This window comes from Mauremys mutica, chromosome 1, assembly GCF_020497125.1.
Source record: "Mauremys mutica isolate MM-2020 ecotype Southern chromosome 1, ASM2049712v1, whole genome shotgun sequence".
NCBI classification, from domain to species: domain Eukaryota; kingdom Metazoa; phylum Chordata; order Testudines; family Geoemydidae; genus Mauremys; species Mauremys mutica.
The window spans coordinates 232,882,537-232,897,839 of NC_059072.1; the positions used below are offsets into that span (position 1 = coordinate 232,882,537).

A 15,303-nucleotide genomic window follows, 5' to 3' on the forward strand; every position below is an offset into this window, starting at 1 on the left:
TATTGCCAACCAAATATGTGACAATTTCATACTACTGTGAATAGGGTAGTGGCAATGTGCACCATTACCCTCCGCTAGATGGAATCAGAACCTGTGGGTCATGGAGCCCAAACTGTCAACAGATAATGAAGATTCTCCTTTAGCTTAACTAGAAGGTGTCTGTTTTTGGAGTAGATGTTTCTGCATTATAACCATGCTGTCACCATGTGAGTTCGGAGTAGCCATGGTATGTATAGTAGTGACCATGGGCAGTGGGTGAAGCTTCCTCTTGGGGAGGCTAGCGCCCTGCCCCATCTCTTCCGTCTGAGGCCCTGCCTCTTCTAGCCGAAACCACACCCATACTCACTGCTTTCAGCCTCCCCGTGGCCCTGGCCAGGGCCGGCTCCAGAGCCCAGCGGGGCAAGCACCCGCCTGGGGCGGCCCTTTCCCGGGGGGGCGGCAGGCTGGGCCGGCGGACCTGCTGCAGTCATGCCTGCGGGAGGTCCACCGGAGCCTCGGGAGCAGCGGACCTGCCGCAGGCATGACTGTGGAGGGGGCGCTCGTCCCGCGGCTCCAGTGGACCTCCCGCAGGCATGACTGCGGCAGCTCAACCGGAGCCGCCGGACCAGCGAACCGCCCGCAGCTGCGGGAGGTCCAGCCGAGCCGTGCGACCAGCGGACCCTCCGCAGTCATGCCCGCGGGAGGTCCGCTGCTCCCGCGGCTCCGGGGCGCCTCCTGCGCATGACTGCTTGGGGCGGCCGAATTTGTAGAGCCGCCCCTGGCCCTGGCCAGGGCATGGTGAGAGCTTGGGGCTGAGAGCTTGGCTGGAGTTAAGAGACCCTTCCCCATTATGCCCCTTCGCCCATGACCCCACCCCATTTTGCCCCTTCCCCTGTGGCCCTGCTCCCATGCTACTCCCATGCCACCTCTTCCCTCCCTGAGACCCTGCCCACTGGAGAGCTCCTCCAGCCCCAGGGCCATGGCAGGGGGAGATTTTTCTGTGGGCCCCAAATCAGCCACTGCCCCACCCAGCGGCGTGAGGTTTGGGGTGGCTTACCCTCCCCCAGCCTCCATTACGTGCTGCCCATGATAGTAACAACCATGAAGTTGCTATGCCTTGTCATTCAACAAAGGACTGGTAATTGTTTTCCTTAACATGGTGTCAAACATGCAAGTTTATCCTGTATTTTTTGCATACACAACACTCCCACTAAAGTTAATCAGAATTTTTGAATGTAGATGAAGGATATCAATTTCATGAAAAATTAAGGCATCCATTCTGGGAAAAAAATCCACAATTATTCATACCATTAAAAATCCATTTCACTTCAGGTGTGTTTGTAGTGCTTCTGTGTTTACATTTTACCTATGTTCTAACAAACAGTGTTAGCAGCAGGAATGTAGGTTGACACAGGGAATTTTAAGCAAATATTCAGGGAAAGCTAATTCTGAATTCATAAACGTGAGTATTTGCATAAGAACATGAATCAATAATCATATAATGAAGGAACATAATTGTACTACGTAATCTATGTATGCAAGTCAAACCAAACAATACCACTCAAATTCTGAAGCTGGCACATCAAATCCTTGCAAAAATAAAAAACTGCTCATGAGAAATCCATAGCCCACAATTTTTTCACTGCTGGATCAGCCCACAGCATATATACTGTTTCATATACACCTCTACCCCAATATAACACTGTCCTCAGGAGCCAAAAAATCTTACCGCATTATAGGTGAAACCACGTTATATCGAACTTGCTTTGATCTGCTGGAGTGCACAGCTCCACCCCCCAGAGCACTGCTTTACCACGTTATATCCGAATTTGTGTTATATCGAGTGGCGTTATATCGGGGTAGAGGTGTATGTTAAAACTTCCCGTGTTCACAGTTTAAATGGGATAAGAATAATAGCTTTAGACTTGTTTTTACCTCCCTGATTCTATGAGTTAGCATTTCTGATTTTAACAAGAGAGGTGGATCTCAGGAGTTGGGTGTGGATTTAGACTACTTCCTCCTCTTCCGAAAAAGTCTGGGAGTGCTTGGGTTTGGACCCAGAGCTCAAGTGAATTTGCAATAATTAAAGATGATGTGTGGGATGGGGTTAATTTGGGGCTAAAATGAGAGTTAAAATCTAATGCTCCTACCTTGGGGCCTCTATCCTCATTCATTTTACACCATCTTCAGTGCTCTGAAGGGCTTAGTCCTCCCTCATCACATACTGTGGAAGCAGAAATATTTGAGTGAACTGTTGCCAATGGCTCAGAGCAGGGAAGGGGTATGTTTCAGATTACACTGCAATGGTATTGTTCTGATCTGATCTCCTTTCAAGGGAGAGGCTGAGAGAGGCAGCTTCAGGGGATTTAGCACTAGCAGCAGCACATGATCCATCAGTCGCGTGATCCTCACCACTGAAGGCTAATGGGAAGGATCAAGTAAAAGCTAAATCTCCCTTTTAGAAGCAACAGCAATTTTTTCTGCTCCTTCTCTTCTACCAGCAACCAGACCTCCCATGGCTTCTCCCAGGCTAGAGACCTACTGCTGTCCCAACCGGGATGCAGCCACGCAACTGGTGCTGACTTTCCAGCCTGAGGTTTTCTGTGGAGTTTGCATTGGCAGTGCCTCAGTCAGTCTGCTGCTCTGCATCCTGCAGCTCCTTCCCAAGCAGGGACAGAGTCCCCGGAAGATGCCAAAAGCTTCCTCCTCCACCACCATTCTTCTCCTCATCTCCGTTTGTGACATCCTTGGTGGCCTAGGTAAGGACCAGCTTGCTGTGCCATGCCCTAGAATGGATTCCCTCTGCCTGGAGGCAGTGTGGCTAAATGGATCCATTTAGCAGCCTAAAGAGCTCTGGGATGGAAGTGTGTTGTTTCTGTTTTGCTGGTGGATTTGGGTTAAGGGATGCTAGGAAATAATGGGTCTTAATGGAAGAGAGATTTTTTTTGAATGTTAGGCTTAACAGTTCAAATTTAAAATGAAGCAGTCTTCAAAATCTGCACCTAAAACTAACAAAATCCAATCACACAGATGTTGGAAGTTTTTTCAATGGCTGACAGATCCAAAACTTAACTGTTCCTAAAGACTAACTTTAAAAAACATTCTTCTGACCCATAAACACTCCAAACAAAGGCTGTAGCATTATGAAAATGCCAGCTACTCCACTGGGCAAATTGCATGAGCAACAAACCCAAGAGTGCTGGTTTAGATTGTGCTATAGATAGGGTATTGAAATCTATAAGAACCTTCCTCATCCAATACCCTGCCTGGTCACAAGGAGAGAGCAGGCTGAGGAAGTGGAAGAATGAGGCAACATGCATGGACACTCGTGTCAAAACTAAAGTGGTGTCTAATTCTAACCTGCCAGACTATGAAACGTGCTGCCAAAGTATAAATGAACACTAATTGCACCATGTCCGGAGCTAAATGCAGAACTTCCTCTTCATCCAGGCTTTGCTGTAATAATATCTGTACTCTCACGTTTTATAGAAAATGATGAAATAAATAAATAAATACAATAATAATAAAACATAATAAATAATAATAATAATATAATCTGAAGTCCTGTGGCTGGTATGAAGGGAGAGACACCTATAGGTATTGTTCTCTACCTTTGAGATTTGTTCTGATGATACAGTAAAGAGCACCTATATAAGAATCTGGATAGACATCCTGAAAAGTGTCCCTTTAATTTGATGAGGCCAAAAATGTGAGAGGTTTTTCTGTTTTAATTATATTGACAAATCAGAACCAATTGTCTTGTATCATCTTTGTCTGAGACCCTTTGTAATCTTTCCTAGGCAGGGGTCAATTCTCGTTAAATGGTATATAAAGCATCACGGGTAGTGCTATCACACTGTGATAAGAATAGACATCTTCACTGATTGGAAGCTGTGATGTCTTTTAAAGCAGTACTGAGAAGTGTTTCATTCATTTGAAAAACAGGAAAAGAGTTGTTTTAAAAAATGAGAATCTATTAAGGGTATAAAATACCTTTAATACTAAAATGTAAAGAGTTAAAGAAAAATGAATGTAAGAACATTGATATATGCAAATATAACAGTGAAAAGAAGTAAAAAGAAAATGCTTTAATTATGAGATTACTTTCATTTGATGACAGCCCATGAGATGCTATCTAGTTCATTTTAGAGAAATGTGTCAGTGTTAATGAAATGAAGGTTTTTTAAAAAATAGAATAGAACATTTTAGACCACAGCAACTTTAAACTTTGGTGCAGCATTCACTGATAGATTATAGTGAAACTTAAATAATCGAGCTGCCTTGTGCTCAATTCAAGCAGTCCTTGCTTTGTTCATATGTAAAAACCAGGCTACCATTTGAAAATCTAACTGTGCAAGTATGTGACTCAAAACATATTAACACATTCAGAACACTAATGAATGTTCCCATTAGGTATCATCTTCAGATCAACAGTATGGATAGGCTTCCCAGACTTCGTAGCAAACATCTCTGTGGTGAATGGAACTGACGTGTGGCCTTCTGCCTTCTGTGTGGGAAGTGCAGTAAGTACAAAACTCTTTTTCTTGCTAGGGACACTAATTTGATAAATATCATGTTAGTCTGGATCTGTAAAAGCAGCAAAGAGTCCTGTGGCACCTTATAGACTAACAGACGTATTGGAGCATGAGTTTTCGTGGGTGAATACCCACTTCGTCAGATGATAAAGGAAGCCTGAAGGACAAACTCTTCCTGCTCTAAAGAAAATTGAACTATCATTCAGATCTATAAGTATAATGGGTTTCTGTCTCTTTCAAAGCCCTACAAGTCTTGCAGGGTACAAGCGAAAAAACAAGCGAGAAATGTATTAATTGCTCACGAGGTACAAGTATTGGCACGCCCTGCTATGCAGCACCAGCTTAGAGTGGGAGGAGTGCAAGCTATTTCCTGAAAGCTGAGGCCAAAATTTTCACATGTGGGTGCTTAAAGCTAGGTACTTCAATCATATCTGGGCATCTAAATGGATGGCTTGATTTTCAGAGGTGCTAACCACGCACAAGCCCCAGTGAAGTCAATAAAGTGATTCAGATGCACAATGACTTAGGACAAAATCAAGCTCTCGGTTTGTATGGGACAAAGGTAACTGGGTCTCTGAGTGAGGTACTTTGTAATTACATACTGTATGCTGAAAATCAGACAGGAAATCTTGGGTGGGGAGTTTACCCCTTCTGCTAAATGAAAAATATGGTTGGCCTAAATAATTCTGCAGTGCTTGCAAATCTCAGGAATTTCAAAGTGACAAAACTGTTTGCAGGGGTTTATTAACCGGCCTTCATACTTTAACTGAATGGGGTTCAAATATGGGGTGATGTATAAACTTAAATGGCATATAAATGCTATATCTGACCAATACTCATTTCAATTCACAGTTTTTACAGTAAGATGGAGTCTGACAAACAGGACAGAACAAAGACTTATGAAAAGCCAGTGGGAAAATTGGGTACCCAAGGAATTTCTGATCAAGCATGTACAATACTATAATTACAATCTAAATGTTGCTAAAGGATCTTTTTCTACACTAAAACAAAAATCTGATTAGGTTTCAAAAGGCATAATATCACGGTGTTGTACAGAAACCTGTAACCAACTGCTACAAATCTGAATGACAATTTCCACATTAAACTATACGTGCCATACAGCCAAAAATCAATCATACTACAACCTTTTCTAATCCCTCTCTATTTCTCATCATGCACTTCTGAGGTCTTGCCAGGTACAAGTAGAAAAAACACGGGGAAAACATTATTCCTCGTTCACTGTGTACAAACTTGTATCATAGTCTAAGCTGGATTTTTTTCAAAAAAGAAAAAAAATGAAAACTTGCCAAGATAAAAATTTTGCAGCAGTAAAGTGCAATTCTGAAAACATCATCATTTCACTATGTTAACATTGACTGAATATTTTAAACGAAGTTTTTACCATTGATGCTGTTTATTTTTGTCTTGATCCCAGCATGGATGATGAAATATGACTGGCCAGCATCAGGGTTGGTTCAAAGATTCACTTTCTGGCTCTTTTGCACTAGCAAAATACTGCAATATTTGGGTCTGCAACAGTGCAAGGGAATGTTTACATTTCAGAAAACAAAATGACAAATAACCCTCTTCCTACTCCCCTCTCCCACCTTGTTCTTATTAGAATTCAGGAAACCACTTATAGTCATGTAAAATGTATTTTCTTGTTTTTGTTTAAAAAACAAAATGCCATGCATTCTGGCCTTAAACCAAATAGGCCTTGATTCATCGCTTTGGGAGACCCCCCTATACAAGCAGGGGAAACTGACTCCCAAGTAGATACACCCCCAAGAAAGAACAGATTGTGTTTACAATGCCACACTCCCAGAGGTTTCCACCAGGACTGGTGGTTCTACTTGGCAGCCAGCAGAGACTACTTAGGGGATGAGTGGAATGAGGATGTATCCACTTCCTGCTGACTTGTTTCCCCATAGATTTCAGGGCCAGAAGGGACCACCGTAGGGCAAATCTTTTAGAAGAACCACCACCAATCTTGATTTTAAAATTGCCAAGCATTGAGAATTTAACACAACCCTTAGTAACTTTTGCCAATGGTTAATTACTCTCATTGTTAAAGATTTATGCCTAATCTCCAATCTGAATTTGTCTATCTTCAGATTCCAGCCAGGGGCAGCAGAGCCTTTCCAAAGGTGTGGGGACCAGGGGCCCTCACCCTGCCTATTCTGTCCGAGTCCCCACCCCTGGCCAAGCCAGAAGCCAGAACAGGCTGCGAGCCTTGGACCCTTGGCCTCAGGGGGAAGAGGGGAGGCAGGGGTGGGGCCCATGGCAAAAAGTGGACAGGTGGAAAGTAGGAGGACCATGGATTCCTGCCCCCACCTTCCGGCACCCCTGAATCCAGCCATTAGATTGTGGTTTACCTTTCTCTGCTAGATTGAAGAGCCCATTTCAAATATATATTTCCCATGTATATACCTTTAATCTTCTCTTTTGTTAAGCTTAATAGATTGAACTCCTTGAGTCTGTCACTATAAAACAGGGCACTAAAGGCACTAATCCTTTAATTGTTCTCATTCTAAACCCTCTCCAATTTATCAACGTTCTTCTTAAATTGTGGACACTGTAACTGGACAGATTCCAGCAGTGGTCACACCAGTGCCAAATACAGATTCTCCTGTTTATGCATCCAAGGATCATGTTAACCCTTTTAGCCACGGCACCACACTGGGAGTTCATGTTCAGCTAGTTATCCACCCTCCCTCGACCAAATCTTTTTCAGAGTCACTGCTTTCCAGGATAGAGTCCACCATCCTGTAAGTATGGCCTACTTTTTTGTTCCTAGATGAATACATTTATAATTAGCTGTATTAAAACACATATAGTTTGCTTGTGCCCAGTTTTCCAAACAATCCAGATCTCTCTGAATCAGTGACCTGTCATTGTCATCATTTACCACTCCCCCAATTTTTGTGACATCTGGAAACTTTATCAGTGATGATATATCTTTCTTCCAGGTCATTGATAAAAATATTAAATAGAATAAGGTCAAGAACAGATCACAGTGGTCGATGCTTCCCCATTTTCAAATACATTGTGAGACCTATCAGTTAGCTAGTTTTTAATCCATTTAATGCATGCCATGTTGATGTTGTAGTTCTTTAATCAAAATGTTGTGTGGTACCAAGACAAATGCCTTACAGGAGTCTAAGTTTATTACGTCAACACTATTACCATTATCAACTAAACTTGTAATCTCATCAAAAAAGAAGATGAAATTAGTTTGACAGGATCTATTTTCCATAAATTGACATAGATTTGCATTAATTATATTACCCTCCTTTGATTCTTTACCAATTGAGTTCAGTATCAGCTGCCCCATTATCTTGCTCAGGATTGCTGTCAGACTGACCGACCTATAAGTACCCAGGTCATCTCATCTAAAAATTGGCACATTGGCTTTCTTCTAGTCTATGGAAACTTCCCCATGCTTTCAAGACCTATTTAAAATAAACATTACAGTCCACTTAGCTACTCAGGCAACTCTTTTAAAACTCTTAGACGCTAGTTATCTGGGCCTGCTGATTTAAAAATATCTAATTGTACTAGCGCTGTTCAACATCCTCCTGAGATACAAGTGGAATGGAAAGAGTATTATAAGATGATGACTACATCTGCTTTGTTCCTTAAATACAGAAAAAATATGTATTAAACACTTCTGCATTCTCTGTATTATTATTGATATTTCTACCATTGACATCTAGAAATGGACCAATACCATTGTTAGGATTTTTTGTGTTCCTAATATATTTTTTAAAATTCTTCTTTTTGTGCTCAACTCTGCTGGCCATAGATTTCTTCTTGAGTCCCTTTGATTCCATCATCAGTTTTCCACAATTCCTAACTTCTTATTTGTATTCATTCCTATCAACTTCCCTTTTCTTCTCTTTGTTTTACTATATAAAATGGCTGCCTTCACTTCCTTTCTAAACCAGGTCGGTTTCTCAACCAATATGGCCTTCTTCCTTAGTTGTGGGATTGTGGTTTTTTGGCCATCTAGTAAGGCATTCTTAAACAATTACAAATTATTATTAATCTTTTCCTGATTAAATTCTTCCTCCCAGCTTATTTGGATCATAATAGTTTTCTGCTTTGTGAAATTGATCCTTTTAAAGCACCTATTATAAATATAATTGGTCTAGACTTTATTCTGCTTGAACATAAAAATTAATGGTAACTTAGGTACAAGCCACGACGACTTGATCATCTTTATTAATTCTGTGATCAGTTCTTCTGTATCTGTCAAAATGAGGTCTAAAATAGAATTCTTCTATGTTGGATGCCACACTTTTTGCCATCTGTAGTATTTAGAAATCCTGAGGATGTTTTAGTTCTGGTAGCATGGACCTCCAGCATATGTCACTCTGATTGAATTCCCTCAGGATCACACAGCTTTTTCCCCCTACACATTATAGATAGGTGCATAAGAAGCCAGTCAGTCTCTTCCCAAGTGTGATTTGGTGGTCAGTAGCAAACCCTACTAATACCCCATCTTGGACAGATGAAGCACAAATCTGTTTGAGGCAGCATTGACTAGCTCCATCTTCCCTAATGAAGCAGAAAAAGCCAGTGCAGATCTTGAGTGAATCAAGCCCACAGATTCTTTTACATGGGATTTGTTAAATATTATTTTTCAAATGGACATCTTACAAAGAAAAAAATGTAAAACTAAGCTCAAGTTATACACTGAATGCTATCAATAAAGTGCATTCCAGTGATGAATGTATTGGAGCCTGAAGGTATATTGATGGCTTTAGTGATTGGGCCAAGGATCAACATCTCTGGGGAAAGGGAGTATTTTCAGATTGTGGAGGAGGGAATACCAGGGATTTGTTTTCAGACTTGTAGCCATCACTGATGTTTGGCTTAATAGCAAGCATGATGGGCTCTGCCTGGTAAAGAGATGCTACTATGGAACATGGCAAAGGATATTCTGATGAAAATGGAGCCAAAATGAAAGAGGGGCTCAGAGGAACATTAAATTGAATAGTAAAAATGTTTCAAACTAATGAAAAAGGGGGAGAAAGTATGCTGTAAAAGAACCAGCTCATCGGGGAAAGAATTTTGGAATTTGTAAACACAGAGGAAAAGGTCAGATATCTTTATGTATACCCGTGAGAAAAAAATGAGAATTCTCAACTGTCAAATACAGTGGAATGTAGCTTGACTTAAACCTATGCACAGCACTTTGGATCATTACTGAAAAAAAACATCAGAATTAAAGTGTGAACATTTCACTATCACCCATCTCTTTTTTTTGTTTTTCTTGGGAACAGAGATTGTTGACTACACATAATAATTTCCTTTTACATTCACTTCCCAGAATATGAAGGTACAATATAGCTAAATGATTAAGAGATACAAGTCCTTCTCATATGTCTCAGGGCTGGTCTACACTAAAGCTGTCAGTCAACCTAAGTTACACTACTTCAGTTACATGACTTATGTAACTGAAGTCAACGTAACTTAGGTCAACTTACAGTGGTGACTACATTGCGCTGTGTTGACAGGAGACATTCTCCCGCCGACGTACCTTCCACCTCTCAGGGGGGTGGAGTACAGACGTTGACAGGAGAGCACTCTGCTATCAACTTAGCTTGTCTGCACCAGACCAGCTAAATTGACACCACTGCATCAACAGCAGCAGTGCTAATTTAACTGTAAGTATAGACAAGCCCTCAGCTACAGGAGAGGCACTAATGTGAAAATACAGTAATTTCAAACATTTTCACTATAAATCTCTTTATGAACGTAGCCAAAAATGTTTTACTTTTGGATGCACATGTAAAATTCAGAGTTAAGCTTAGGCAGGGTTAATATCTCTTCTGGGCAGCAGTAAAGCAAGCTTATCAAAAGGGGGCAAATGCTGCTCAACCTATTCATGTGAATAGACCAGTTGGCTTCAGTGGGACTACTCCTGTGATTCTGAGCAAGATTGGGCCCCTCGTGGAGCTCTGTTACAAAACCACACACATTCCATGAAACATGCTTGACTGAAGTCTCATCAGGGCTAGAAGTAACAGGGAGTTTTATTTTGTCCTGGTCACTTAGGCCTGGTCTACACTGGGGGATCGATCTAAGTTACACAACTTCAGCTACGTGAATAACGTAGCTGAAGTCGACATACTTAGACCTACTCACTGCGGTGAGTCGACTGCTGCCGCTCCTCCATCGACTCCGCCTGCGCCTCTCACGGCGGTGGAGTACAGCAGTCGACAGGAGAGCGCTCGGGGATCGATTTATCGCTGGCCGCCAATCTGGCGGGTAGTGTAGACATACCCTTAGAGACTTTGTCAGTGGCTGTGACACAATGGAATCTTTTCCTTCTGCAGATGTGGATCCAGCTCTTGTACAGTGCTGGCTTCTGGTGGCTGTTTTGCTATGCTGTAGATTCCTACTTGGTGGTTAGAAGATCAGCAGGGCTAAGGTACCAAAGTGAAATTAACTAATTTTTAATTTTAACTAATTAAAGACCTACAGCTTTACTTTCTACATTAGGTGTGCATGTTTGTATGCATGTATTCAGGCACATAAATGAAGCATGCACAAACATCTGATGTGCATATGCAAACCACGTTTTAGTATGCTAGGTGCTTAAAGGGCCATGAATATGCTCCATTATTGATTACAAACTTGCATGCAGTTGCAACTTTGAAAATCTGGGGTGAAATCTTACCTCCATTGATTCCAGTGGAGCCAAGATTTCACCCCAGTCCCTAATCTACACCATGAATTGAACCTTGTAGCAATAAAATGTTATTCTGAAAAAAAAGTGTTGAAATACACCTACAATTTTTTCTTCAGGATTTGAGGTTTTATATTCTTTTCAATGCTGTTGTTAGTGTCCTGTTGATGTTTTCATTTTATAGAACATTTTTTTCAAGAAAAGAAAAAAATAACCTTATGTATTATATGTCTTCTATAGCACCCATCACTGGAGTATCTAAACTCTCTGGCACTAATAGAATCATAGAAATGTAGGGCTGAAAGTGACCTCAAGAAGTCATCGAGTCCAGCCCCTTGTGCTCTGGCAGTACCAAGTAAACCTAGACTATCCCTGACAGGTGTTTGTCCAACTTGTTTTCAAACGCTTCCAATTATGACCTCCTTTGGAAGCCTCTTCCAGAGCTTAACAACCCTTATAGTTAGAAAGTTTTTCCTAATACCAAACCTAAATCTCCCTTGTTGCAGATTAAGCCCATTGCTTCTGCCTTCAGTGGACATGGAGAACAGTTGGTCACCATCCTCTTTATAACAGCCCTAAACATATTGGAAAACATATCAGGTCACCCCCTCAGTCGTCTTTTCTCAAGAGTAAGCATGCCCGATTTTTTCAACGTTTCCTCATTGGTCAGGTTTTCTAAAAAATTTATCATTTTTGTTGTTCTCCTTTGGACTCTTTCCAATTTGTCCACATCCTTTCTAAATTATGGTACCTAGAATTGGACACAATACTCCAGCTGGTGCCTCAGCAGTGCTGAATACAGCAGAACAATTATCTCCTGTGTTATACGTACAACACTCCTTTTAATACACCCCAGCATATTGGTCTCTTTTTGTAGCTGCATCACCTTCACAACTCGTATTGAATTTGTGGTCCACTACAATCCCCAGATCCTTTTCAGAAGAAACACAACCTAGCCAGTTATTCCCCATATTGTAGTGGTGCCTTTGATTTTTTTCCTTCCTAAGTGAAATACTTTGCACTTGTCTTTATTGAATTTCATTTAGTTGAATTCAGATCAATTCTCCAATTTGTCAAGGTCATTTTGAATTTTAAACCAGGCCTCCAAAGTGCTTGCAACCCCTCCCAACTTTGTATCATCTGCAAATTTTTTAAGCATACTCTCTATTCCATTATTTAACTCATTAATGAAAACATTGAACAATACTGAGCCCAGGAGGAACCCTAGTAGATACACCCTCCCAGTTTAACAGCCAACCATTGATAACTACTCTTTGAGTACAATGCCCATGCTGTTATACTAGAGACAAAATATAAAGATTTTTCTAAATTGGCTGCCAGTTTTTGGAGTTAGAAGAACAAAAAGACCTTCAATTTGCCACCACTGAGCACAGAATTATGTGATATTATACCCAGACAATATTGAGCAATCAGATATTGGAGACACAGTGCAATTGGCAGATGTTATTATGTGCATCTCCAGAACAAGTACAAAAGTCCCTGATTTAAACTAGTATTAACCCTAGCCTGTATAGGACAAACTTGAATTTTACATGTATAGTGAAGCTTTGATGCCCAGGAATTATGGAACTGTTAAGCAGTAACAAGCTAGACTATGTGATTTCTAGTGTATATTATGAAAATTCTTCACATTTTTACCCTAATTATTTCCATCAAGGTTATCTAAATTCCCTGTGCCAGACAAGGCTATGCGCTGTAATGACATTCATATTATTTCCTATGGGCAGTGATTCAAGTGTTCAGAGACATGTATACGTAAGTCACACCATTCTAGCCTGAGGCAATATGGGCTTGATTCTGCTCCCACCAAAATCAGTCGCAAAACTTTCAGGTCCTGACTCGCAGCCTACTGAAGTCAATAGAAAAACTCCCATTGACTTCAGCGGGGTCTGGATCAGGCCCTTGTTGATGTAGATGAAGCAAAATGTGATCATAACTGTTAAAATTTGTGATTTCCAAATCCCCGAAAGGGCTGAAGTTTATGTGACTGTTCGCGCTGTTTGGGGAGCCCTTCTTCCTTCTCCTTATACCTTTTCCCACCCCAAGCTCCACCTAAAAGGTAATAATTGGAGATATACCAATCTCCTAGAACTGGAAGGGACCTTGAAAGGTCATCAAGTCCAGCCCCGTGCCTTCACTAGCAGGACCAATTTTTGTCCCAGATCCCTAAGTGGCCCCCTCAAGGATTGAACTCATAACCCTGGATTTAGCAGGCTAATACTCAAACCACTGAGCTAGCCCTCCTGTGGGTCACAGGAAGGGAGGGAGCCTGGGGGGGACTACCAGAGGCTTGTGTGTGGGCAAGAGTCACTTACAGCTCTGTTGACAGGAAGGGACAGAGGCAGGGCCACTTATCTCAACCTGAACAATTGCATTGACTTAGTCCAGCTCTTATTTTCCCCAAACTGCTTTACCTTTTCCTAGTTCCTGTACTGCCAGTGGGATGTTGTTCTACCTGCATACATGTACAATTCTTTTGAATGGTTACAATGTGAAATTCTAAAGCAATTCCAAATGCACACGATGAGTGACATTAACAGCTTCTTTTCCATTTCATGTGCTCCCAGTACAATTGTGTTGTACCACATGATGACATGGGGCCTGGCAATCCTGCTGTGTGTGGAGGGAATTGCCATGCTTTACTACCCTTCTGTTGCTAGGTAAGCAAGACATTAAAAAAAAATCTAGCTCTGTGATTACTTGAATGACTTTGTCCATTTTGGAGCTGGAGGGTCAAGTTTTTACCCCAATTACAAGAGTGTAAATGCTGAATATTGGAGTCAATGAAGATACTCCAGCTTTACAGTAAGGAACGTTAGAGCAAATTTGGCCCTGAGTGAATTAAGCTATGTCTACGCTGGAGACCTTACAGTGGCACAGCTGTACCGATGCAGCTGCACTGCTGTAAGATCTCTTGTGTAGCTGCTCTATGCCGACGGGAGAGAGCTCTCCCATCAACATAGTTACACCACCCCCAACTAATGGCTGTAGCTATGTTGGTGGGAGAAACTCTCCTGCCAACATAGCACTGTGCTCAATACCATTTATGCCAGGGAAACTTGTCACTGGGGGTGTGTGTGCATTTTTTCACACCCCCGAGCAATATAAGTTTTGCCGTCATAAGTGGTAGAGTAGGCATGGCCTTAAAAATATCATATCCTATTTCTCTCATGCCCTGTGCTCTGTCCATCCAACTCTTCTCCTACTCATGACTCTCCACTTTAGTATCAGGCTAACCCCTATGTTGAAACAGCCTCCCTTTGCTTGTGTGATCCCTTCTTCTTTTAAATTCCTCCTCAAAACTCACTTTTCCTTCAATCACTGATTATGCACCAGGACCATCTACTCCTACTCTGGGTCCCAACCACTGAAAAAAAACCAACAACTGGTGAAGTCCCATAGATGTTCTTATACTTGTGTATGGTTTGATCACTGAATATAAAATGATGGGGTCTAAATTTAGCTGTTGCCACTCAAGAAAGAGATCTTGGAGTCATTGTGGATAGTTCTCTGAAAACATCCACTCAATGTGCAGTAGCGGTCAAAAAAGTGAACAGAATGCTGGGAATAATTGAGAAAGAGATAGATCAGGGGTTGGCAACTTCTGGCACATGGCTTACCAGGGTAAGCACCCTGGCGGGCCGGGCCAGCTTGTTTACCTGCTGCGTAGGCAGGGTCGGCCGATCGTGGCTCCCACTGGCCACGGTTCTCTGTCCCAGCCCAATGGGGGCTGCAGAAAGTGGCGCGGGCTGAGGGATGTGCTGGCTGCGGCTTCCTGATGCCGCCATTGGCCTGGAGCGGCCTCTGTTTGCCAGAAGCTGAGAATGGGCAACAGGGGATGGATCACTTGATGATTACCTGCTCTGTTCATTCCCTCTGAGGCACCTGGCAGTGGCCGCTGTTGGAAGACAGGTTACTGGGCTGGATGGACCTTTGGTCTGACCCAGTATGGCCATTCGTATGTTCTTATATTATGTTCTTATGAATAACTTAACTTTGGTAAGTACCAAATAAAACAATTTATACACATAACACAGAGTCAATGGGAGGCATGATTCTCAGCATAGGTAG

The 15,303-nt window shown here is 41.9% G+C and overlaps 1 protein-coding gene across 1 annotated transcript in view; it reads left to right on the forward strand.

Annotated features, from left to right (window-relative positions):
* Positions 1-2,494: 2,494 nt before the first annotated feature.
* The window catches only part of GPR143 (G protein-coupled receptor 143), a 38,402-nt gene continuing 25,593 nt past the window's right edge, over positions 2,495-15,303 (forward strand). The window contains exons 1-4 of the mRNA XM_045002092.1: positions 2,495-2,738; positions 4,393-4,502; positions 10,859-10,953; positions 13,800-13,892. Of these exons, the coding sequence (XP_044858027.1) occupies positions 2,495-2,738; positions 4,393-4,502; positions 10,859-10,953; positions 13,800-13,892 (542 nt within the window). The remainder of the gene's footprint in view (positions 2,739-4,392; positions 4,503-10,858; positions 10,954-13,799; positions 13,893-15,303) is intronic.